At 44.6% G+C, this 27077-nt stretch overlaps 1 protein-coding gene across 6 annotated transcripts in view; it reads right to left on the reverse strand.

Moving 5' to 3' along the window:
- Nucleotides 1-27077, reverse strand: part of BIRC6 (baculoviral IAP repeat containing 6) — an 807095-nt gene that overhangs the window by 527380 nt on the left and 252638 nt on the right. For 5 of the 6 annotated variants that reach the window (XM_082252286.1, XM_082252283.1, XM_082252284.1 and 2 more), the window contains exons 24-25: nucleotides 19728-19915; nucleotides 3202-3516 (exon numbers count right to left, since the gene is read on the reverse strand). In XM_082252286.1, the coding sequence (XP_082108412.1) occupies nucleotides 3202-3516; nucleotides 19728-19915 (503 nt within the window). The remainder of the gene's footprint in view (nucleotides 1-3201; nucleotides 3517-19727; nucleotides 19916-27077) is intronic. The other variant, XM_082252282.1, reaches the window with a different exon arrangement.

Consider the following 27077-nt stretch of genomic DNA (forward strand, 5'->3'; position numbering starts at 1 on the left):
CTAGCAGACAGTTGTGAGGGAGACAAGTCCTTCAGAAGAGGGTCATCTAGATCAGTGGTCCTCAACTCCGGTCCTCAGGGCCCACTAACAGGCCAGATTTTAAGTATTACCTTGGGGAGATGCAGACTAGAGTACTGCAATCACTGAGCAGCAAATTATATCACCTGGGATGGATTTCAGTTCTCTTGCAAACCTGGCCTGTTAGTGGGCCCTGAGGACCAGGGTTGAGGACCACTGATCTAGATAACTTATAACCTTGATGCGCCGAGTTCTATGTAGGGCAAGAAGAGGTGCTGGTACCTTTGGCAATACTCTGAGCAAGAAATAGGTAGAAGAGAAGTGACAAACTGGAAATGGCTGTCTGCCACTGTGTAAAAAGCGCTGTGAGGTGCATATAGGGAAAATATGATGGGCAACGTCTATGAATTCCAGGTTGTCCCTGTCTTAAGGAGGCTGACTTTCAAACTTTGCTGCAAAATTTTTGCATTTGTTAAGGGATTTTTAAGTCAAGAAAAGAATGACCACCTCTGTTGGGCATTGGTACCATAAACAGGTTTGAATTGAATCATTTGAACTGTCTTCTGTAAGTACTGATGCAACTACTACTTGGGACAAGGGATGGTTCAGGGCATTCTGAAAATCTGACTATCCTTGAGCAAACTCTGGCTGATTTGAGAGAAGAAAGTGAGGGGGGTAAAGTTTTGAACTATTTTAACCCACAGGTCTGGATGTCTGTGACCCAGAGATAGCCAAACCGTAACCAACATCCCCCCCACTCTTTAAGAGTTAGGGTATCCCTTTATCCCTTCACTGGAAAGAAAGCTTTGGGGATGACTTGGTGGGCTTACTGGGCCAAGACTTTGCCAAAAGAAAGGGCTGTACTTAGGTTTTGACGCTTAAGCCTGGGTAAGGCTGGTGGGTGCTCTGAGTTTTGAGGAAGAAGAAGCACCTGGGAAGGGGGGGGGGGAAGAGACATCTCAAACTTTCTATCTGCACACCTTCATTCTCTAATTGGAGCAGAGAGAAGACAGAATTTTATCCCATAGACTGAGTGCAGCAAATGTTTGTGGGGTGATTCAATCATCATAGATTGTCCATGGATGGGGAATGTCTTAATTACAAGTCTCTTTACATCTAAAACAGCCTAGGGAGAGAGACAAGAACTACAATGCCAAGTATTTTGTGCCTGGCGGCAGCAAGCATATCCACGTTAGCAAGCATGTTGCATGAAGCTCCAGTTTTAGGTTTAACAGTGGGGAATAATTATTTTGAAGTCCTCTCTAATGCTGCTTCTATAGCCTTCTCATTCACTTCTATGTTAGCCCTACTAGGGCATGCAAATCAGGATCCGACTCGGGTAGAGACTGGAGAAGGGGTCTTGTAGCCCAGGAAAAAAATAGCTGTATAAGGGCTATTAGTTGTTAGAGGAATTGTGACACTGACAATACAATTCTGCCTTTGTCAGGTAGGTTCCCTGATGTGTGCATGAAATAGGGCCATAATTGGATGCAGACACCCGTTAAAAAAACAAAATTACTCGGCTGGTACAAGGAAGTATTGTAGAGGTCTTCAACAGAGACTGTTGATCTGAGGTTTAGCTGTGGCTCCCTTTCGCCTGGTTATGGCCATAGCTAAATGCGAGAGTATTCCCTTATGGGGAAACCAGGGAGTAGGGTTTGGAACACATGGTGAGCCTGTCTGTTAGGGGTAGGCAGCAACCTAGGTGCAGAATAACCTGTAACACATCCTCGTGGTGAAAGGGTGAGAAGAAGCACCTGGTTATCTTATAACCTCTAGGTGCAAGTTGCTGTAAAATGTGTGACCTGTGGTGTGATGTCACACCTGGTCTTCCACATGAGATTGAGTTATAAGTGGTTGAATTTTAGAACCAAGTTAAGTGAATACATTATAAACATAGCCCCAGTTTTAACAGTAACGGTCAGAGATATAGATTGACCCTGTAACTAGTCCATGGACCTGGACTATATATAAAAACTCCAGGTTTCACTTGATAGTGGGCATACCGCCAAAGGGGTTTTCAGGGTCTGGGTTCCATAGCAATGGACAATGGCCTTTGACCTGTATAGCACCCTGCAGCTGATTACAACATGTTGAACTAAGTTCCAAGGTGAGCACCCGAGCAGGATCCAATATGCAAACATTAAAGGACATCCCCACAGTTTGGCGTCCGGGTACAGCTCCTAAGGTTTTACGGAGGTCGCGCCGATTTAGATGCACTGCTTCTATACTGATATTAGAGGACAGTGAAGGAGATGATCGAAGAATTGATAAATCCATAGATAAAACTAGTTACGAGGTATTAAACGCAAAAGAAAACATTATATTGTAGCTTACTAATTCTTCGATGTAATGGCTGGTGATCCAGGGAGTAAGTCTGTTGTTTTTCAAAAACCAAGCCCTCTATCAGAATGCATCAGTTACAGGGTTGAGACAAACCAACACTAGCAGGGGTGATTAGAATGATTAGCTTTTATGTAAACCTTTATCCCAAAAGGAAAAAAACATGCTGTAACTGCTTATAAAGTAACAGCACTCACCTCCCTCCAAGACTGATAGTGATGCTGTCCAAAGGTGCCCCCTGTGCTCAGTCACCAAGAGTGGAGGCACTCTACTAAAGAAGGTGTGTTAATGTCCACATCACCAGGTGAAAACAGAGGGAGAAAAGCCTAAGAAAATAAAACTGAGGACACCACCACATCAAATGATTTGTAAGCTGCAATATATTACATTTTTGGTTTAATACTGCTTTCAGCTAAGAGTGATTTCTCGCAAGGGAGTAAAGGTCCATTATCCTTATGACACCAGAAAAAAACTGAGAAAACAGAGTTGGATAGGGTTATGGGGAAGGCGCCCAGGAAAGCGTCCTTAAAAACTTTGCCAGCATCCAAACACCAGAAGGTAAAAGCCAATAACCCAGGGTCTCTGAATACTTTGCCTGGGCCTGTACGATTAGGATACAATATGCAAATACTTTAGTGTGCATTAACTATGCACAGGTTTACTTTAAAACTCCCAACTGCAGCAGTAACAAATTATTGAAATACATGATGGTAAAGGTTGCTGCCCAATCGGTTCTAAACACTCCCAGTAATGGGAGGGGGCAGTGAAAGGGTTAAACTTGTGGAAATGTGTGCGCTTTATCAAAGGAAAAATGTGAAAGGAAAATCAAAACACTTTTACCCCTCTAGGTTTGTTAGCATTCTTGCCATGTGAAGCCAAGATAGCAGGCGGAGAATCAATGACCGTGCCAGGGAAAAGCTGAGCCAGCTCAGCATTGATGGCAGCTGACACTGCTTCATTGGGTGGTGTGAGTGGTGGGGTCATGAAGAGAGGAGTTGTTTTTGGAGTGGGTGGGATGACATCAGATGGATGGATAAAGAATCCTGGCGCTGCCACTGGATTGGGAGGCACAGAATTGTGGACAGGACCTGCTGCTGAAGCAGCTGCAGCAGCTGCGGCTGTTGTCTGATGCAACTTGGCCTCCAGTTTTGCCTTCTGGAAAGAATAAACAATTAAAAGAGCGCCAAAGTGAAAGTAAACAATGACAGTAACTCATAAAAGCAAAATGATATAACACTTTTCTTTTAAAAACTGCATTACTTAAATCAACGCACATTTATATAGAGTTTGCAGACTTCACACATTTATAGCAGCAGCCACCTTGGTCAAATTGAGGAACAGATTAGATGATCTTATTTCTGGTAACCACTGTGAGTAATTTAACTTCAATGTGAAGAGTAGAAGAAAATATAATATTTCAAGATATACCATGTTAACCTTTAGGTCTGATGTAAACATTCTGGCATTATGTGAGTGAAGATTTAAAGCACTAGTACTTTTAGAGCACTTCTTTGTTAAATCTGTGATCTAATGCAGTGGAGAAAAAAAAAAAAATAGGATTTTTGTACTTACCGTGAAAAACATTTGTCTGCGTTTGACAGACACAGCGCTCCATATTCAGAACCATAGGGTTTTAATCGCCCCCTACAGGAGCAGGGCACTGGGCAGAAAAAACACTTGGCTACGCCTATGGGCAGTCCTAGCTGGTATACATCCCCCTCTCGGCTATAGGCCTTTAGTTAACGAGCATTGTCAGAAGTATTAAAACTGCATAGAGGGGTGGGTGCTGTGTCCATCATTGAACTCTGAGAAATGGATTTTTAAGGTAAGTACCAAAATTCTATTTTCTCTTTCGTTCATTGACAAACACAGCGCTCCATATTCAGAACCATAGGGACGTCCTTAAGCAGTGCCAAACATGAGGGGTGGGATAGCAAAAAATCCCAAGGCTAAACACAACAGCCAACCAGGTAACAGGAGCTCAACAAAAAAACTGGAGCCTAACCTGAACAATACAAGGAGGGAACAGACCCTCTAAACAGCAGCCTGCAAAACCTTACGGCCAATACATCCACTTACTTAGAATTTAAAGAAAGTGTACTTCACCGTCGACCAAGTAACCGCCTTGCAAACCTGCGCCACTGAAACCTGATGACGGAAGGCCCCAGAAGCACTAAGCGCCTGAGTAGAGTGCGCCATTACAGGGAAAGGAGCAACCTGACCCTTGATCAAATAGGCCAATAGAGTCACCGTCTGCCTGATCCATCTTGAAAGTTGCAGAAGAAGCAGACAGCCCTTTTCTAGGCCTGTTCGTGATCACAAACAGTGAGTCTGACCTCAGAAAAGACTCCGTGGCTGCCAGATACACCTGATTTGCTAGCACCACATCCAAGCCATGTAACGCAAATTGCTTAGGAAGAGTGGGCCTGGGACACAAGGAAGGCAACACAATGTCTTCATCAAAGTGAAATCAGAGAACACCTTAAGTAGGAACGACGGATATGGACGAAGAACCACCTTATCTTTGTTGACCACTAGGTAGGGGGTACGACGAGATAATGCCACCAGTTCCAACACCCTGCGAGCAGAGGTGATGGCCACCGAAAAGGCTATCATCTCAAAAAGCGTAAGCAGGGGAATCCCCCAAATGTTTTCAAAGGGAGGCTTCTGGAATACTGAGAGCACCAAGTTCAAATCCCACAGCGGTAAAGGGGAATGCACCGTCGGGAGTCAGGTGTCGAACCGCTTGAATACAAGTATGCACCAATGAATGCGTGGCTAGGGGTCGCTGAAAGAAGACAGCAAAGGTCAACACCTGGCCCTTGATGGTATTCAAGGCCAACTTCTGCTCAACCCCTCGTTGAAGGAAGGTCAAAGATCGACTCACACCACGAAATGTACTCTTTCCATGTATGATGGTAAATCTTCCCAGGAGGTAGACTTGCTAGCCTTCAGCAAGGCAGAATCACTGACCCAGGCAAACCTCTGTCCTTCAGCACCTGGCTTTCAACAGCCAGGCCGTCAAAGCAAGCGACTGTAAAGCAGGATGGAAGATCGGCCCTTGGGACAGCAGATCCTCCCTGAGACTCAGTCTACAAGGGATGTCGGCGACCAAATTGCACCAGGTCAGCATACCAAGACTGGCAAGGCCAATCCGGGGGCCACTCGAATCCTGCGCAAAAAAAAGCAGAAAAAGCTTGAGATGAGGAAAGGCATAGATCAGACGATACTGGCCCCATGGGGCCACCAGTGTCTGGCGTACGCAAGAGGATCCCGTGACCTTGCCACAAACCTCGGTACCTTTCTGTTGAGCCGAGACGCCAACCAGTCCACCTCGGTGGTGTGCCACCACAGACATATCAGATGAAACCCATCCAGGTGAAGGGACCACTCCTCTTGGTCTAACGCCTGCCGACTGTAATAGTCCACCTGCCAATTTTACACTCCTGGAATGTGTATGGCGGAGAGGGCTGGAACAAAGCGTTCTGCCCACCAGAGAATGCCGGCTAATTCCAGAGCTGTCAGCACACTTTGTTCCATCCTGGTGATTGAAATAAGCCACTGCAGTGGCATTGCCAGACTGGAGCCCCAGGAGCCGATCCGTCCAGTGATCCAGGCAAAGTCTGATCCCCTAAATTTCCAAGACATTTGTAGTCTGGATTCCTCCAGCATTCAACAACCCCGAGCAGATCTCAGTCCCAGGATACCTTCCCACCCAGACAGGCTGGCATCCGTAGTGACCACTGTCCAATACAAGGGGAGAAAATAGTTGCCCTACCAAAAACCAAAGCCACCAGACCAGGGAACCCCTGGTTTCCCGGCTCAGTCGGATCTGATTGTCCAGAGACTTGTCCCATTTTACCAGGATCTCCCTCTGGAGGGACTTCATATGGAACTGTGCAAATGGAACCGCCTTGAAGGTAGACACCATTAGGACCAGCACCCGCATGCAAGTCCAGAGAGAGGTCCACCTGCTGAACAGCAAAAAATTCATCGCAGCATGCAACTTCTGGAGTTTGCCCAGAGGGAGAAACACTCTGGCAAGGGCTGAATCCAAGGTCAGACCCAGAAAATCCAATTTTCTTGATGGAATCAGGGCAGACTTCTGGTAGTTTAGAAGCCAACCGAACTCCTCAAGGTCTGTATAGTGATCTCTACGTCGTCCATCAATGTAGATTAGGACACCGCTCATAATAAGAGGAGGTTGTCCAAGTAGCCTAGCACAGCAATACCCCCCGATAACGTAGCATTGCCAGAACCAGGGCCAACATCTTTGTGAACACCCGAGGGGACACCAAAGGGTAATGCCATGAACTGATAGTGCTCCTCTTTCACAGCAAATTGGATAAAACGCTGGTGTCGGGTACATACTGGAATGTACAAGCAAGCATCTTTAAAATCGATAGAGGCTAGAAAATCCCCCTGAATTAGGGATGCCACCACCGTGCGAATAAACTCCATTCTAAATTTCTGTACCCGCACAAAGCAGTTCAGGGCCATGAGGTCCAGAATCAACTTTGCAATAAAAATCTAGAAACCATTCCAATACCGGAACCCTCACTCCCTGAAGCAGCAGGTCCTGCACTGCCCTGAGGAGAGCAAGCAGGCAGTCCGGGGACAGACACTTGTTGGAAGGAAAGAACCTTTCCGGAGGGGCAAAAACAAAACTATCTTGTAATCAGACATTTTGTGGACTAATTTGCCGTTCACCAGGGAGGACCACGGGCCCGGAAACCAACAAAGACGTCCCCCCATTCAAGGTACAGGTGAGGGCTCACCTTCATGCTGAAGGGGCCCTGTGCGCGGGTCTAGAGAATCCAGCTCTCGGTTTTCCAGACCAGGGACTCTTGGAAACCCCCCCCCCCCCCCCAAGGAGGGCTTGAAAGACTTTGAACACTTGTCAGTGGACCCTGAGGGACGAAAAAACTGTGCGCCAAGAAAAAAGGACCCCGCCTGCGACAAGGTTCTTTTCCATTCCCAGACTGTGGAAGAAAGGTGATCTTCCCCCGTGAAACTTTGAGTGTCATTTGCCCCTTTATTTATAGAGGTTTGGTTCGCAGACCAATACTTAAGCCACAATACATGCCTAAGCACCACTGCCCAAACAAAGCTTAGAAATAAAGGGAGCCGCGTCCAAAGAGGCATCACAGATAAACTGCAGCCCCTGGACAATATGTTCCCCCAACTCAGCAAAGGCAGGGGAATCTGCTCTCCACCCCCCCCCCCCCCCTAGATCATGGCACAAAAGTTTAGCCCACTCAGTGTTTGCGACATCAGGGCAAGAAGCCAGAGATTCCTTTAACGGAATCATGGTTGCCTTGTTCGACCTGAATACAGGAGGGTCCACCACTGGTGGGACAGTCCACTTCTGGAGGAGTGATTTTTCAAAGGGGTACCTCACTGCAAAGCGTTAAGGAACCACAAAAGGGACTTTTTGGACGCCCCCAATCCTTAGAAAAACTTGTCAAAATAGGAGGGATAAAGAAACACCTTTGCCATGCGAGACAGCTTGTGAGTGCCAAAGGGGATGGCAACCTCCGCAGCTGCTTTAGCTACATGCTCCATCTTCAAAGTCTCCCGTAAATTCTCGCTGTAATCAGCACCTTCTCGTGCGCAGCTCCAGGAGTGGAGGAATTATCCTCACTATCTGCAAGTTGTGCCATGTTCACAGCAGCAGGCCCAGATTCAAGATCAGACGAGACAGAGGCAGCAGGGGAGGGCGGGGGGTGCTTTTTGCTAGCCCACCTCCACCCAAGAAACAAAGGAAGCTAGGACCGCAGTCAGTGCATCAATGGAGGGCTGGGACCCCGAGGGACCTGCTGCCCCTGTGAGGGTGTAAGGTGGGGAAACATGCTCCTGAGATGCCTTAAGGCATAAGGGGAACCCACCAGCAAAAAAGTGTCTAGCACCACTAGGGGGATTCACTAACCGCACCTGTATCACCACAGTGGTACCTAAAGGCAGAGCAACCCACAACCTGCAGCAGAGAGAGGGAGGGACCCAAGCAGAACTCACCATCCCACCAAAGTAGCACCAGTCTGCACCAAAAATAGTCCATATTCACTTGCGGCATCCAGGGGGAAAGGAAGCAGGAAATCCAAGAGTCAATATAAAGGAAAAAGGAGAAGCCCCACCCACAACTTTAATCACTGCCTAGAGGCTTCACTGTCATGGCCTCTGCTCTCAATGCCGCATCAACCAAAAATGGTCGCCGGACTACACAAACATGGCCACCAGCATAGAGAATCACACGGGCCCCAATACAATGGCGCCCACCACAGCACAATGGCTGCCACATGCAGCACCACCTACGAGGCTCCCACAGTACCACAAACAGCAGCCAGCCCCCACCCCCACAGTACAGCACACCAGCCCCATTCTCCTGACTACCCACCACGCTACCCCGGGGGGTACCAAGATGGGCCACAGGGAACACCAAAACAAAGGGGGGTCTGGGGGAAAGATGGGAGCCTGCAGGTCCGACCGTCCCAGGGGGATGCCCACGTCCGCTGGAAACCACATCCAGGGGCAAAATGGGAAACAGCGTACTCACCATACCAGGAAACCAGGCAGGCACCATTCCAGACAGATCCTCCTAACCATCGAAATAGGGTGCTGTCGACCAGGAGGAACAATACGACTCGGGCCAAGACCCGGTTGTATGTGACCTTGCGAGGCGTTTAACTCACAGGCCAGCCCATGTCCAGTGGGGCTGTGTCGCGGTCAACCCAATGCGGAGCTCTGGTCTGCGTGTGCTCAGTGGCCACAATGGGGGGGCCACTGGATCTAGCTATCCAGCCCGGCAGTTTATTGTAGATCTCACAGGAAAAAAAAAAAAAAAACAGGAAAAAAAATGCCATTAAAAAGGAAACTGCTGGCAGGACCAGAGAGGCTGGCAGGGAAATAAGTCCTTACTCCTGACTAGGCAGGAAAAAAAATTGAAGGTCTATAGCAGAGAGGAGGGATGTATACCAGCTAGGACTGCCCATAGGCGTAACCACTTTTTTCTGCCTAGTTTCCTACTCCTTTAGGGGGCCATATAACCCTATTGTTTTGAATATGGAGAGCTGTGTCCATCAACAAACAAAAGAGAAAAAAAGTTACATCATGCTACTACTCTCAAGAACAGTAAAGGCTTACCACACTTGCAACAAGGTAATAGGTAAAATCCCTGAAACTAAACGTAGGTAGAATGTCTAGATGGCTGTTGGGGGTGCTAAAGTTTTAATGGTATTCATGTAAGATGTCATCTGTGTCTTTTGGCTCTGCTGCAATGAGTTCAAGCTAATGTATAGGTAATGATAGTGTTTACTCTGTTCCTCCACCCTAATACATTCACAAAACATCTTGTATTCTTCTCACAAAATACATGGCAATTAAACAAGGGATGGTCCTGTCATTCATCTGCAGCTCCTATCTACATGTTCAATACCAAAACGCCTTGTATTCTCAGAAAAGGAAAAAAAAAAAACTTGAATGGAAGAAGGGGATAAATAGATTAAATGACACTATCTTCACTGTACAAGCAATGGTGGTCACAGCAGTAGAGCTGAAAGATCAAAGCTGACAGTGGTATTTGGCATGAACACAACTAAGATTTTTAACATCTTTAGCAGCCATCCAGGTTAATCCGTAACTGCTTTTTCCATTTTGGCCTGACCTACACAACAATTAGTGGTTTACCTACCCAAATAATTGATTTATGTGCCATAAACAATATTTGTTTACTAGCTGCTGTAAGCATGTGCCTAGACAAACTAGACGAAAACTGTCCTACTACAACATGCAACTCTGGATTTTTTTTTCTTATTTGCAGCACCTTTTTATGAAGTTCCTCAGACCAGTTCTAGATTTGCCTTACTAATAGCGAACTACCTGTACTTTGACCAAACAACTGTCCAAATACAATTGTTCCCACATTAAGCAAAACCATTTTGTTTTTTCAGGCAACTGACATAGCCAGTTACTAAACAGTGATAAGTATAGTTCTGCCAATACTGCCAAATTCTAAAAGGGAAGGTCTTTCTCCTTGCACACACAAGGCAATTGAACATGAAACAAAAGAAACCTGCAAAAACTATAATGCCTGGTAACGTGCATCAACCTTTTTTTAGCGAATATGAAAAATTGGAAAGCAAAAAAGGATTTTTGTAGTCGCTGTAACATCATTTTTTTTTTGTAGTCCATTGAGGGGAGGAAATTCAGATACAGTTCGGTTATACTGCTGTGCTACAGTAGGCCTGGACACTGGCAAAATAAAAAAGGTCAGCCCAGGATAATCCCTCCTCTACATTAAACAGACCTGTGTCCTCCAATAGAGCCCATAAAAAAGGTTCTTACGGCAGTACAAAATTCCTATAAAATTTCTATATTCTTTCTCATCCATTAGGGGAAGCAGGAATTCAGATACTGTTGGGACACTCAAAACCAGTCAAACTGAAGCAAAGGCAAAAGCAACAACAAACAAAACAGAAATGGGGATTGCCTGCAGCCTGGAAACCACCTGAGGGACTAACACTTTAACCAGGTTCTGGATTAGGCCAATCAACCTTTAATTTGCCAATGAACTTTGGGAAAGTGAACCTGGCCAAAGCAGCATCCCATGGTGTACACAGAATTATTTCTTCTCGAATACAAGAAAGTAGCCCCTGAGAGAATGATTCTCCAAGGAGAGGAACCCCCAGATATAGAAAGGAAATTCCTTGCCAGCTGCCTGATAAAAAGGCTGAGGGAATCACACCATGGACTACCTGGTCCAAAGGGAGAAACACAGAATGCTCAGAAACTTAATGTGCAATATTGTAAAAAGGGGGCTGACGTAGACCTAATAACAAGGGGCCTGAGGGTAAACCCATCGAGACCCTTTGCAGGAAGGAACCTTGGTGGTAGCCCTAGTTTACAGGTTACAGATGCTAATGCTAAACCCCAGTCAGACCTTACCTTAGGATCTAAAAAAACCTTCTCACTATATGGGAGGTAATTTTAGTATCCCACAATGGGAATCAAAGGAAAGGCGTTAGGTCAAACACCGGAAACGCTTCTCTGAAAAGAGCCTGTGAGACACATGGAATTATGATCCATATCCAAGTAAGGGACAGACAAAGCTGGTCCAAGTTGGCATAGCTATGGGGGTTATAGAGGAGCCCCAGGTACAACAGAGGACATCACATTCCCCACAGGCAGTAAATTTGTTCTGAGAACAGGAGTGGTGGCACAGCTCCAGAGGCTAAACTGACACTGGGACTGGAGCAAGGGATCCAGGGTAGGCCCTTTTTAGCCCAAGGGTAAGTCGCAACAAACTGTGAAGTAGCAGAGAGGCATGTATTAGCCCGTGATCCCAACCGTGCACTTTCTGTGCCTGAATTGCAAATTAACCATGGACCCACAAGGACTTGCAATCATTCCCCAACTTTTAGAAATGAGTGTGCACCTTTATGCAGGAGGCTTTTTAGAGGGCTTTTCTGGTTTATGATCAATAAGAATCCAACTGTAAAGGTCTGGGAGCAGGAGTATTCTCTGGCTACCCATTCAATGACCATCAAGTGTAGCTCTGAAGAGACAATGCCCCTTTCATTGTCAATTGAGTAAGATGCTCTTTGGATATAGTATCAGTGTCCCGGCACCTTAAAGCAGCATTAAACCCAAAAGCAAACATTATACTGCACCTTACCAATTCTCAGATGTGATGGCTGCATTAACTTTAAGGCTCTCTTCTATTTTTATCTGGTGATAAAGTCAGTAAGTCTGTTTTTCAAAAGAACAAGATTTCCTGCACATATATCAGTTTACAGGACTGAGACAAAGCATTTACCACTGACAGGGGTGCTTACAATGATCCGCTTTATCTAATGAAAAAAAAAAAATCTGTTTGCTGTAACTTTATAGAATTGTTTACAGATATGAAGGAATCCTCTACTGATGAAGTCACGTTGGCTGTGACAAAAGTAGTCGGGAAGGAGGTGGGTACATCACCTCCGGTTTCTGTCCGATCCCGGAAGTGCATGGTTTTTGATGCTGTTGTAATTGATTTTAAATGGGAGTTAATACATGTTTTATAGAATTCATTTTAATTGGAATACTACACAATGAGGATTTGATTTCTTGTATAACCATATCACCCAATGGAGGAGAAGACCGTGAACAGTGGGAGAGCATGAGGACTGACCCATATACCACCGCATTGCTGATTAGAAGAACGGATATGATAAAGCCATCAATTGACTACACTCTAAATGCTCTTGTTTTTCTTACGTCATCACTGTATTGATTAATGTTTAACCTATTTTTGCTTATTTGCACACTTTTGCATTATTTGCAGCACTGGTGTTTTTGGTTACAATACGCAGCAGGGGTACTATTTTAATGCTGGATTGTGATCAGACTAATAATTTTATTTTTATTTGCTTTTTTGTACACCTTGATGAGAAGTTCATTGCAACACTGGCACAGAGTACAAAATAAGTAGATCAAATATTATTCAATATCTACCTTTAGAGATCAGACACATGTAATATTACTGTTTGCAATTCTTTATATAGTTTCATTATTCTTTTAGTTTTTGAAGCATAGCACCACTTCAAATTTGTGAACAATTGTATTTTAGATGTGGGGACACATTGTTAAAGAGGTTGTAAACCCAAATTTTTTTTTTTTTTTTTTTAACCTGAAAGTATGCATCGCATACTAGCTCATTATTAAATACTTACCTTACATTGAGCCCCCGTCGCGCCGCTCGCTTACCTCTATGACGGGCGACATGTTCAGTCGCCCATCTTCCGGGATCGCGGCATCCGGCCATCTGATTGGCCGGAGCCGCGGTGACGTCACACGCGTGCGGGAGCCGGCGGTCACGGCACAGGGCTCTGAAGGAACGGCACCAGCTGCCGTTCCTTCAGAGCGCATGCGCCAGTGATGTCACTGGCTGCATGTAAGGTAAATATCTCCTAAACCATGCATGTTTAGGAGATATTTACAGTTCCTATAGGTAAGCCTTATCATAGGCTTATCTATAGGTAAAAGTTGCAGAGGAGGGTTTACTTCCTCTTTAAGTTGGGAGCAGCGGCTTCCTATTTCTTATAAGTGGTAGCGCATAGGATTCTATATCTACATGTACCTTTATAGAGAATTAGCCAGAGTGTTAATAATTGAATACAGTATATGAGTTGAAGTTTATTCGTTTTATTATATTTATACAAATTTTACGTAGTTTTGTGGTGGGTATTGTAAAGTTGGTTTTAACATATGAAGTAAAAAGCTATGTATTTTATTCTCTTATTGCATGTATTTGCATAATTGGGTGAGCTATGTATTATACAATTCTCATAAGTGTGCTGAATATGGAGTGTGTGTTTACCTGGTATAGCAATATCATGCTGGATATCTATACAGATATGGACTGGGTAATATATTAGGAACGAAAGGATGCCACATAGTTTAATGGAAACGAAAATGATCAACCTACAGAGGGCTAAATTCAAAGACACCCTAAAAAATCAAAGTGAAAAAATTGTGCAGCAGGCTAGTCCTTTTTACTAAAAATTTTACTGCGGAAACTCAAAATCGTACTCAGTAGTTTGCATAGCCCCATGTGCTTGTGCATGCCTGACGTCGGGGCATGCTCCTAATGAGATAAAGGATGACCTGGGGTATTTCCTCTCAGATCTGGACCAGGGCATCACTGAGCTCCTCAACAGACTCAGGTGCAAACTGGCAGCGTTGGATGGACTGAAACATAACGTTCCCAGAGGCGTTCTATTGGATTAAGGTTAGGCCATTCAATGGTAACAATTCCTTCATCTTTCTGGAAGTAGCTGCATACTCTCGCCACATGAGGCCGGGCATTGTCGTGCACCGGGAGGAACCCAGAACCCACTGCACCAGCGTAGGATCTGACAATGGGTGCAAGGATTTCATCCTGATAGCAAATGACAGTCCGGGTGCTCTTGTCTAGCCTGTAGAGGTCTTTGCGTCCCTCCATGAATATGCCTCTCCAAAACACCACTGACCTACCATCAAAACGATGTTACAAGCAGTACAACGTTCTCCATGGCTTCTCCAGACTCTTTCACGTCTGCCACATGTGCTCAGAGTGAACCTGCTCTCATCTGTGAAAAGCACAGGGCACCCCAGTGGCAGAACTGCCCATTCTGGTGTTGAATGGCAAGTGCCAAATCGAGCTCCACGGTGCCGGGCAGTAAGCACAGGGCCCACAAGAGGACAGTGGGCCCTCAGGCCACCCTCATGAAGTCTGTTTTTGATTGTTTTGCCGGAGACATTCACACTAGTGGCCTGCTGGGGGTCATTTTTTTAGGGCTTGTTCACACTTAACTAAATTTCCAACGCTGAACAAAAGCTCCTATATCGTTTGTATGGCGTCAGTACGGGCGCCAGATAAGCGTCAATGAGCTTTAGGATGGGGCGGTTTACAAGAGTTTAAAAAGCCCTATGCACAGTTTTGGTGCGTTTAGGAGCGCTAAAACTACTCCACAATGGAGAGTGACAGAAAAAAAAATGAATTTTTAGGTGCCCCAACCCCACCTGCATCGCAAATGCCTGCCAGAGCATTTGCAAAGTGTTACCATATACTTGCATGGGAGGCATTGAAAGGCTTCAAACACCTCCTAACTCCACATGAGGCTTTAATTTTGAAGCGAAGCAAAGCTAATGCTTCATGTTTTGATACTGTGAACAGCACAATGTGCTGTCTATTGTATCTTGTGCATAGGCGATTGAGGGGCGTTTTTAATGCTTCTCAAACAGCCTGCTTTTAATGCCAGTGTAAACTCAGCCTTAAGGTTCTGGCATTACTTATCTTGTTCCTCCTTGCACAAAGGAGCAGATACCAGCCCCTGCTGATGGGTTAAGGACCTTCTACGGCTCTGTCCAGCATTCCTAGAGTAACTGCCTGTTTCCTGGAATCTCCTCCATGCTCTTGGGACTGTGCTAGGAGACACAGCAAACCTTCTGGCAATGGCACGCATTGATGTGCCATCCTGGAGGAGCCGGACTGCCTAAGCAATGTCTACAGGGTCCAGGTATCGCCTCCTGCTTCCAGTAGTGACACTGACCCTAGCCAAACGCTAAAACTAAGGAAAAACTGCGTAGGAAAAAAATTTAGTGCCTTCACCTGTAAAATCATTCCTGTTTTGGAGATTGTCTCATTGTTGCCCATCTAGTGCACCTGTTAATTTTATTAACACCAAAGCAGATGAAACTGATTACCAAACCCCCTCTGCTACTTAACTGACCAGATCAATATCCCAGGAATTTAATTGACTTAATGGCATACCCTGATTAAAAAGTGTTCCCTTCATTTTTTTTTGAGCAGTGTAAATAGTGTGAATAGCGCGGGGCGGCACAGCATCCATACCTCTGAGAAAGACCCGTCCGATGACGCAATGCGTAATATCTCTGACTTTGTCCCCATTCTGATGTCATAGAAGTGTCCAGCTGGAGGAGCTTGTGCTACCTAGGTGTTTTTATTGTATTAGTGCTGAAGCAGCAGCCTTGCAGCATTCTCAAGTCAGATGTCCTTTATTAATGTTTCTGAATAGTTTTTATGGGTTTGGCTTTTAAAAACTTATACAGATACCACTTAGATTAGGTATACTTTGTTTTGATCATGCCTGTCATGGAAAATGGGAAACAATCTATATGTTGAATAATTGCTTTTTTGGTTTCTATTTACATTTTATTCTTCAGGCCCCGTTCACACTGGGGCGACGCTACTTTGCCAGGGGACCTCATAGGTCGCGGCGCGCTGCTCGCACTGCGACCTCGGAGCGGCCGGCACGGACTTCATAACATTGAAGTCTATGCAGGTCGCTCCGGGTCGCCCCAAAGAAGCTCCGGACCCTTTTTCTAAGTCGGAGCGAATTGTGTCGCTCCTATTAGAACGGGTCCGCAGCTTCCCTATGGAAGGCGACCTATGGCGACCTGTCAGGCGACCAGGTCGCCTGACAGGTCGCCCCAGTGTGAACGGGGGCTTACGGGTGTTCTGTGCATTTGTGCATGTATCCATACAGGGCACAAGTTTAGAATCCCATTACAATAACCTTTTCTTAGGGCTACTATCTAAGGTCATAAGACCACTTGGTCTCTTCTTCTCCCTACTGCTGGGAGCAAAAACTGCATTAGATGCTAAGGAGCCAAACAGCATGGTCTCACAGCTATCTCGTCACTAGCAGCACAGTATTATGTGGTGGTTAAGAGTGTAATACAGTACCACAGCAAGGCAAAGGTCCTACCCACCACCTGGGTTGTACAGTGAGCTTAGTAAGCCGTACACACCAGGAGCATATGTACAAGTGGCTGCAAAGAAGGGCAGAGGTCCTGTACACTGCCCAGGCTGTTCAGAAAGCAAAATATACTGCAATCACCTAGAGCATGCACACAAACTAAGGCAGTACCGCAGAGGGTAAATCAACTCACAGATTGCCGTCAATGACAAAACAAGCAAGGGGTAGTCACTAGCAGTACCAACAGTTTTTTTAAAGGGGGGGGGGGGGTGGAGGGGAAATTCAACATACTGTCAGGTGGGGCACGTGACCATTTAGTGTTTGGCCAGTCCATACCTGGAACAGTGGGTATAGTGGAAAATCTGTAAACAGGCTGATCCTCTAGTCTAAATTCACAGTAGTTCGAATTGTATCAATGGTCAAAACGATCTCTTGAAATTTTAAAGAGACTGGTGCTTAAAAAAAAAAAAAAAATGACCAGGAAAAGGGAATTGAGATGGTCACTGCAACCGGTAAACAGAGAACAGGCTGGGTAGGGAGCGAGAAAGACTCTGCAGGGGAGGATGCTAGAGAACCTCTGCAGTAATTATCAGCAAGGAATTGGTTGAATACATATGAAATCTTATGTGACTGCAGTAAAGAACCTTGGCAAAAGGGTAGGGTACTCAGTCCCACCTCTCAGAGCTATAGTAGACTCCAACAAAAAAATCCTATAGTCATAGGGTCTCTAGATTTCCAATGGCAGACATCAGTACCCTCAGAGGGTACAGAATAAACATTCCTGGAATTAAGAGTATAGGTTTGAATCATCATTAGCAAGGACTGTCCCTTCTCTGTATGTAGATGTAGCACGCTTCTAGCTAGGTGCTAGGTAAGGAGAATAGTTTTGGTTCTGCCTGCTTATCAGGAGAGCAGCAGGCAAAACATAGATGCACTCTGCCTATCAGGGGAGCATGATTCATAGTTAGGCCTGCTCCGTGTGCTCAATGTGTGATTCATTTGGGGTGAGGGAGTGTCCCCGCTGTGTCCAATGGGGAGGCACATTGGACAATGGAAGAAACCCAGCCAATGACACACAAGCTTTGATACTACCCCATGGGTTTGTCACAGAGTGTTGCATTATGGCATAGGGTATAAAAGCCAGGGGCACATAAGGCAGGGGGGTCTTTGGGCAGGAAGCCAGGTAGCAGTGGATGGTGGTGACAGGCGGTCGGCCTAGTGAACAAGAGTGTGTGGCTGAATCTGGAGGATCCAAGAGAAGCTGACTGGTGGATTTGGGGCATCGGTGACTCAGGAAAAACAGTGTCCGTGAGTACAGAGGAACTTGCCCGAGGTCTGCCCAGGAAGGGGACCACTCCACAGTACAGGAGTCCGTGGACAGGTGTCAGCTGCACAGAGGGAGAGAGAAAGGGGGCGCAATGTTAGAACCCTGAAGATAATTACAAGCAGGACCACTTAATTTACCTTCATTCCAGTGGCAGAGTGAAGCAGCAGCCTTGCAGCATTCTCAAGTCAGATGTCCTTAAATACTGTGAACAGTTACTAGTTGGAGTATCCTACTCATCCCTTTTCCTATCCCAGTTCTAAATAAAACTACAAAACAACTGGACTGATCATTGACCGAGAGCAAAGTACTTAAAGTGATAAGTTTCTGCAAGCAGTTGCTATGGGTAACCTAGGGGAATCCAGAAAGTTATATCCAGCAGTCCTCTAGGGGGCAGTGCTATATACAGTTCTGTTGCTAGACCCTGTTGCCAATAAAAATAGGCCAAAGTTCAATGCAAAACCTCCAGGTACTCGGAGGTGACCAAGATCGCTGTTGGATGGCGGTAGGAAAGGACCACCAATCCCATGGTCCCATGTGGTGCTTTGAAAGCAGCAGCAGTTGGACAATGCTTCTACGCTGAATGGCAGGAAAAGCACACAGTACACACCTGACACTTCGCCCAGCCAATGAAGTCAGTGTACAATTCCTCAGGGTTAACTCTTGCCTCAAAGCCGGAATAACCTTTCACACGGGCATCATCAGTTCAGTCACATTTTTTGCCAAGCAAAAGCAGATACTGAATACTGCATCTGTTCCAGTCCATCTAAATGAAAAAGGAAGCGACCTTGTTCTCTTTTAAAAAAAAAAAAATGGACCTGAACAGACACGGATGTAGGTGGATCTATACAGATGATCATCCATTTACATCTGCCCACAAATAGGCATACATTGTGGTTCAGTCTGGACCCGTCTGAAAAACTGATAGACGAATCTAAACTGAATGTCTGTGTGAAAGGGGCCTTGAAGTGAAATTTGAAAATGACTGGAAGCAAAAACTGACAGTTCCCGTAGGTTAGCCCTATGGGCCAACAAAAGTGAGTCAGTCTTCAGAAACAGAGCAAGAGTGGGAGCAATACCATGGCTCCTGACCTGGAAGGCAACAAGTGGAACCCTGTTAACCCAGCAAGGTCCAGGATAACCCAGCAAGGTCCAGGATAACCCAGCAAGGTCCAGGATAACCCAGCAAGGTCCAGGTACGGCATTCCTAAATCAAGCTGAAGAAAATCTAATCTGGATATCTGCCATGTAAAGACCAGCTCAAGCAGTGTTGTAGTGTTGAATAGTGATTAAAGGTAAAAAGGAAGAAAAAATCCAGCAAGAAAAAAAAAAAAAAAAAAAAAACGGGACTTTTCTTAGAGCTAAAGAAAAAAAGACCTTAATCCTCCTAGGACAAAAGCAAAAACAAAAAACCTGAGCCATGCTGGGTAGAGGAAGGGTTGTCCTGGGCTGACCAGATTTTTTGCTTGTTTGTGTCAATCATTTTATTGGTGGAAATATAACCCAACAGTATTTGATTTCCTGTGTCCCTCAATGTAGAAGACACACTGTTTTAACAAGGGGTTTACGCTAGTGCTGCCTCATATTCACTCATTTTCGTAGAACATTTTTACCTGTTTTTGATGTGTTTTCACGCTTAATGCATTATTTTGTAGGAGGAGGAGACTGGTTGTTAAAGCAGTAGTAAACCGCAAAAAGATTTCCAAAAAAAAAAAAACAACGCACTAGTGTAAACAGGGGCTTAAAATAACATGAATTTGACATTTAGGGTGCTATGATTAAAGATTATGGAAATATCCTCCCACCTGTTGTTGAAGTTTCAGAAGTTGCAGCTGTTTTTCTTGCAATACTTGCAACTGCTGCTCAGCTGAAGCCATTGCATGGGAGAGTGACTGCAGAGCAACCTGAGCTGCTGAGCTGAGAGCGGTCGAGGCTTCTCCAACGGTTCCAGCTGATAGGCCGCCCACTGCAGGAGTTACACCAAACGTGCTCACTGGCATGAAGCAAAAGAGATAACAGCATGTAAATAAACCACAAGCTTACAGAAGTTTAGAAATGGCACAGTCTGTTAAAGAAAAACACTCTAAAATATTTACCAGTAGGCTAGAGGTTAAACGCCACTTACAAAACTACATTTAGCTCACTTCTTAGCAACTTTGACTCCACTACTAAAAGTCCTCAGACTCTCTATTGCAACATTCTACAACACTGCTACACATACAGTACATTAAAAGTGTATTTTCAAGTTTTGCCGCGAAAGTGGAAAAATAACCTACTTTCCATTTAAAAACAAAATGGAACCGCTCCAGATCAAAGCAGTATACACTATAGGTGCTGGCACAGGAGCCAATCCATGCTCAGGTTTCCATGACACAAATATAACACAATCCGCACAACTGTTTCAACTCTTCTGAATGTCTTTATTCAACCACAAACAGCATGACTATGCGCATACAAGAGGTCCTCGCCCAAAGAACGCCCTTACTTAACATGTTTCACTGTGATGAGCTTAGTCATATCAAGTCCTTCTGACTAAACCTATTGTGGAAAAATGAGTAAAAAAGAGATGGTCTCTAGGGAGGGACATTCCTGTTTGCCATCATGCAGTTAATGGTCAAATACCTGCTGCTTACCTTCTCAAATGCTCACACCAAGACTGAAAACTCTTAATTTATTCACCCTGGTTATGATGCAACAGTAATGTTTAGTAGGTGGCAAGGGAGTTTTGTCTCCCATATTAAGAGAACTAATGAATGAACAAAGGCATTACAAGGCTGGACTAGAGAGGACTGTTGACAGGATGCCCTGGAAACTCCCATCAAATGCTTAAAAGCAACTCACCTCTGATGCACCTAACAGGTCACTCCTTATTTCCCCCAGGGGAACTGGATCTGTCCTTTGACAAATGGCTTCCCTTTTCCCCTGTTCTACTCCACCAGGTTACATCTTCAATTGAAATTCTCCCTTTGGACTCGTAATACAAACCTCTGTTGCCACACCTCTGGTCCAATGGAAATATCAACAACTCACCAGGTTTATCAAAACGCTGCAAAAACCTCTACGCTCCATGTCTAATCTCACTCCAGTGGAAATCATATTGACTAAAACACAACCACCTCAAGAGGGCCACCTCCTTTTTCATAAAGCTCTAGTTTCATTGGAAACCAATTCTAGTTCCGCTTTCATATCACAGTGGGAAAAGGACTAGTGCGTTGTTGGCCTGTTAAAGATATGCCTAACTGTTATACAACTGACCCATACATCTTACATATTTTCAAGGATCTCTGAAATTAACTACAAACTGCTGTCCAGATGGCACTACTCCCCAATGGTACTTCATTCCATCTTCCCAAACTACTCTGACTGCTGTTGGAGAGGTTGCCTTACACGCCCATTTATGGTGGTACTGCCGGTACTTAGCCCGTACTGGACTCCAGTATTACATTGGATTAAAATCATACAGGGCATTGCAATTCCAAATGACCCCTGGGTTGTATTATTCCACCGTACGGGTGAGCTAGCGGGCCAATATAAGAGATCAATTACTCCACATTTATTAAACGCTGCTAAATTCCTGATTCCTACATTTTGGAAGCAATCTTATCCCCACTATACGCCTCTGGCTACAAATGGTTGACCATATATACCAAATGAAAGATCTTACATATAACCTCAGAGAGATCAATCCCACATTTTCCTAAAAAATCTGAACCTGCTGGCTCGCATTTACTCTTTTTAATTGCATAATGGTTAATTAACTCGTTGACAAATTATTTTGCTATTTATTCGCTACCATGAGGCGGGCTCCATACTTAAAGTACGAACGTTCAGAAACTGTTTTAGAGCTTTAAGATCCAGAATAGGTCTCACATCCCTGTTTGGTTTGGGGTTTTGGAACAGGCTCGAGTAAAAACCCCTGACTTTCGTTCTCGGGAAACAGCCGTTATCACAATTTGAGCTCTTGGCCGATACATCGTCAGAAAGAAATTATCTTTTTAGGGGATCTGTCGGTGTACTTGACCTTACAAACCGAGGACGCAGGAACACCAAATTCCAATTTGTACCCCTGCGAGATGGTAGCGATAACCCAGTTGTCTTGGATTGTTTCCACCCAAACCTTCGAGAAACGAAGCAGCCTTCCCCCCCACCCAAGTAAGTGGGGGCGCCCCTTCACAGAGTAGGCTTAAAGGATGACTTGGCTCATCTCTGGGCCCAGGGCTTTTTCTGTCCCTGCCCTAAAGGCTTGGTTCTGGACCCGGATAGCTGAGGCAGTCGCCACTGTCTGGAATTAGCAGCACTGGTAGTACGAGTGCTAGGGATCTTAAGAGGGATGCTTGCTCTTCCTTTTTACAGCTAGCAATGTACTCTTCTTCTTCCCCCACCCCCCCCCCACCCACAATAGATTTTTTGGATATACTTATCCAGATCATCACCAAATAGGTGTTCTTGAAAAGGGAAGCCAGCCACTTTTTACATGGTAATTCCGCAGATCAGCTCTTTAACCAAAGGATTATGCGCACATGCACTCATCAGAGCAAACCGTGAAATTTGCTGTATCCGAGTCCATAAGAGCATCAACTGAAAAACAAGGTGCGAGGCAGATGTGACAGATCTTCCACAGACTCTCCTTGAGAAGGAACTGTCTTGGACACTCGCATCATACGGTCTTTTAAAGACTGACAAACTCCTATAGCTGCTGGTTGTATCGCAGACCCTGCAACAACAAAGGAGGCTTTCAATAAAGATTCCAACTTTTTATCTGCTGGATGTTTAAAAATCTGGGCGTTATCCACAAGGCAGGTTAAACTCTTGTTAACCGAAGAAATGGCAGCATCTACAGTGGGTATATTCCATTTCTTAGTAAACTTACTCCATAGGACACAATAAAGAAAACCTTTTAGGAGGCACAAAAATCCTATCAGGATGATCCCAATCATAATACATTACTTGCTCCAAGAGCGGATGTATGGGAAATGTCCAAGGGCCATGAGGAGGGCGCAATGAGCCTAGAGAGGAAAGAGAGACTTCAGCCATATCTAAGGGAGGAAATTTGTATCCAGACCGGGCCATTACAGTAAGAAACAGAGGCTGATAACAACTCCTCTGACCCAGACTCCCCAGAAATGGAAACCTCAGCTTTACCTTCCATAGGGTCATCAGCTACTTCTTCCACATCCTCTGCCCAATCCTGAATTGATTCAGGGGGTGGCTTAGGTGAGGGGGGTCTATCTTGTTTCCTCCCTCCTTGAAATGCTCCAATTATGCCAGCAAACTTACCCTCAAGGCTGGCTAATGCCAAAGCCAAGCCGTCCTTAGTGGCGTAGGTAGCGGCAGAAGCACCTGGAGTAGCTACTATGCCCGACAACTGTAATGGCTCAGATTGGCTAGTCGTCTCTGGCTCTTCAGGGGGAGTAGACACAGAAGAAGCAGGGCAAGGACCTTCAAAGCCTGACGCTGACATCACAGTGCCCCTTCCAACTGTGACACATTTTCTCCTTGTAATCACACCAGGATGGATGAGGGCTCAGGAGACACAAAAGAATCTGCATGTAAGAAAATCCTCCACTGTGCCGGTCTCCGTGAAACTGTAATCGGAGCATGGATACAGTGATGCAATGCGTTGCAGTAATGCCTCAGTGTCCTAAGCCACGCCCTAACAGTCCTAGGGACTGCCCCCTGAAGACGTCAGGTGAAGAAACAGTTAGGGCGTGGCTAAGGACGCTGAGGCATTACCGCAACGCATTGATACTCTGTATCCAAGCTCCGATTACTGTGTCACGGAGACCGTGACAGTGGAGGATTTTCATACATGCAGATTCTTTGTGTCTGGTAGACACCGGCCCAGGTGAGTGTAATTGATTTTATTAGTTTAATAAACGATTTTACAATTTTACACTATGGTCTGCATTCCTTTCCATGTTTATCTATATGGACCCTCCTGAGCCCTGATCCATCCAGGTGTGATTACAAGGAGAAAAGGTGTCTGGCTGTTTGCTGTGGAAGTTTATGCTTGCTTTTTTGCTGGTTTATAATTTTACCAGCAAAGCTTCTGGTGAGTTTGATCTATACAAACCATTATAGCACTGTGGGTGAGAGGATCTTCACGTGTGAACACTTAGTTTGTGATCAAGCAGCATTTTGCACTTTATCACTGGAGGATTTTTTTTGGATTCGTTTGATGGACTTGTTTTTCACAAGATTGATTAATTTGTCACTAGATAGCATATATATTTTTTGATACATCCTAAATTATAAATTTATTTGTCACTAGATAACATATATTTTTCTATATATTCTTATTAATTGTGGTCTTAAATATTTATTTGCACGTTTTTTTTTCCAATTGCACTAGCACTTTTTGGTAAATACTTATTGCACTAGCACAATTTAAAATTGAACATTCATTTGGGCATAAAATAATTTTCTTTATAACTAGACACACATTTTCACAACTGTTATTGAGAAAGATATAAGTTGTTTTCACTATAGTTTGACACATTTATTTGCACAGTTTGCACACGCACCAGCACTTTCAATTATTGTCCAATTCAATTTAATTTTTATATAAAATTAACCATTATTATTAGGATTTTGATTTTAAAACCACATTTATTAAACATAACAGAGATTAATCTACGGGAATTGTGGCAAAGAAAAAGCCATATCTGAGACTGGCCAATAAAAGGAAAAAATTAAGATGGGCAAAAGAACACAGACATTGGATAGAGGAAGATTGGAAAAAAGTTATGGACAGACGAATCTAAGTTTGAGGTGTTTGGATCACACAGAACATTTGTGAGATGCAGGACAAGTGAACAGATGCTGGAGGAGTGTTTGGACGCCATCTGTCAAGCATGGTGGAGGTAATGTGATGGTCTGGCGCTACTTTGGTGCTGGTAAAGTGGGAGATTTGTACAAGGTAAAAGGGATTTTGAATAGGGAAGGCTATCATTCTATTTTTCAACGTCATGCCATACCCTGTGGACAACAATTGATTGGAGCCAATTTCCTCCTACAACAGGACAATGACCCAAAGCACACCTCCAATAAGAGAGAGGGCAGGCGCCACATGTATTAAGCCAAAAATGTATTGCACGGTAAAACAATGTAGTGACTTACACTGAAAAAAGCACCAGTCTGCAATCCATGTCAAAGCGTCTATTCCTCACTGAACCGGTCATCCTCCGGCCCGGAAGTGATGTCATAGGAAGCTAGTCCACGGGGCTGGTTAGACCGGAAGCCGCAATGGAACGCAGGCTACCGGAAGTGACATAACGCGTTTCGGAGCATGCGCACTCGGCTCCTTCTTCAGCACGTCTGAAGAACGAGCCGAGTGCGCATGCTCTGAAAGAGTTACGTCACTTCCGGTAGCCTGCGTTCCATTGCGGCTTCCGGTCTAACCAACCCCGTGGACTAGCTTCCTATGACATCACTTCCGGGCCGGAGGATGACCGGTTCAGTGAGGAATAGACGCTTTGACATGGATTGCAGACTGGTGCTTTTTTCAGTGTAAGTCACTACATTGTTTTACCGTGCAATAAATTTTTGGCTTAATACATGTGGCACCTGCCCTCTCTCTTATTGTTGCCAGCGGGATTTCCCGAGTTTTACCGCCAGTGCTGCCTGGTATTTGGCCATCTGGATAGTTCTTAGAGGACTTATTGGACACCCCTTGTGCCTTTTTTGGTGGATCTCCCTTCCGGTCAGCAGTGGATCTCCCTTCCGGTCAGAGATTCTCTCTGAACAAAGCACACCTCCAAACTATGCAAGAACTATTTAGGGAAGAAGCAGTCCGCTGATATTCTGTCTGTAATGGTGTCCAGCACAGTCACCAGATCTCAACCCTATTGAGCTTTTGTGGGAGCAGCTTGACCGTATGGTACGTAAGCAGCAGCTATCAAGCCAAGCCAACTTGTGGGAGGTGCTTCAGGAAGCATCGGGTGAAATTTCTTCAGATTACCCCAACAAATTGACAGCTAGAATGCCAAAGTTCTGCAAAGCTGTAATTGCTGCAAATGGAGAATTATTAGATGAAAGCAAGGTTTGAAGGACAAATTATTTCAAATAAAAATTTCTAACCTTGTCAATGTTTTGACTATATTTTCTATTCATTTTTGCAACTAATTTAAAGAATAAAAGTGGGAATTCTCATGAAAAACATGAAACTGTCTGGGTGACCCCAAACTTTGGAATGGTAGTGTACATTTTTAAAAGCTTTTACAGGTTACCACTTTAGATTTACAGGTGGTCTACTGAAAGAATTACTGCCTTCGATCTGACGTTCACGGCAATACCCCACATGCATGCTACAATTGCTGTGTATATATTACATCAGACTGATGCTTGCATTCGCCTTTGCGCACAAACACGGGGGGACAGGGGTGCTTGAATTTTTCTTTTTATTATGAATATTTATTTTGCATTTTTATTTTATTTTGACACATTCCCTTTCATTTTTTTTATTTATTTTTTATCATTTTTATTGTTATCACAGGGAAAGTAAATATCCCTTATGATAGCAATAAGTAGTAACAGGTACTCTTTTTGAAAAAATTGGGGTCTATTAGACTCTAGATCTCTCCTCTGCCTTTAAAGCCTCTGACCACAACCAAGATTAATGTGATAAGATGTTTTCCCAAAGGCGCTGTTTATATCTGGCGAAACCAATGGCGCTGTTTATATCTGGCGAAACCAAAGTCATGAAATGCTCATAGCTTCCGGTATCTTAGGCCATACTGGTCTCCAATCAGCTCTATGGTCAGATGACTGAACCACAGGCTTCAGTCTCGGATACCTGGTGGGAAAGCAGAGCCCAAGAAAACCAACGGGAAAAGCAGCCTAGGATTGCTTTTACATGAAAGCCAACAGCAAAAAACAATAAGATGATGCCTAAATCTGCAGGCATCATCCTGGTAGGCATCATGCTGGTATGACCCTTTAAAGACCAGCAACGTACCAGTACGTTGCTGGTCCTTGTTGGGCATATATTGTAAGTTTTTGTTTATTTCATGCAGCCTGTGAGCTGAAAAAAAAAAAGAGAACCCAATATAGATTCCTCCATTCACATTGATCGATCAATGTGGATGAAGAAATCTCTGCCAGAAAGTGTGTGCTATGCCCACCATTAGACCTCCCAGCATCCACCCACTTCTAAT

This window comes from Pelophylax lessonae (genome assembly GCF_965119305.1).
Source record: "Pelophylax lessonae genome assembly, chromosome: 3".
NCBI classification, from domain to species: Eukaryota; Metazoa; Chordata; class Amphibia; order Anura; family Ranidae; genus Pelophylax; species Pelophylax lessonae.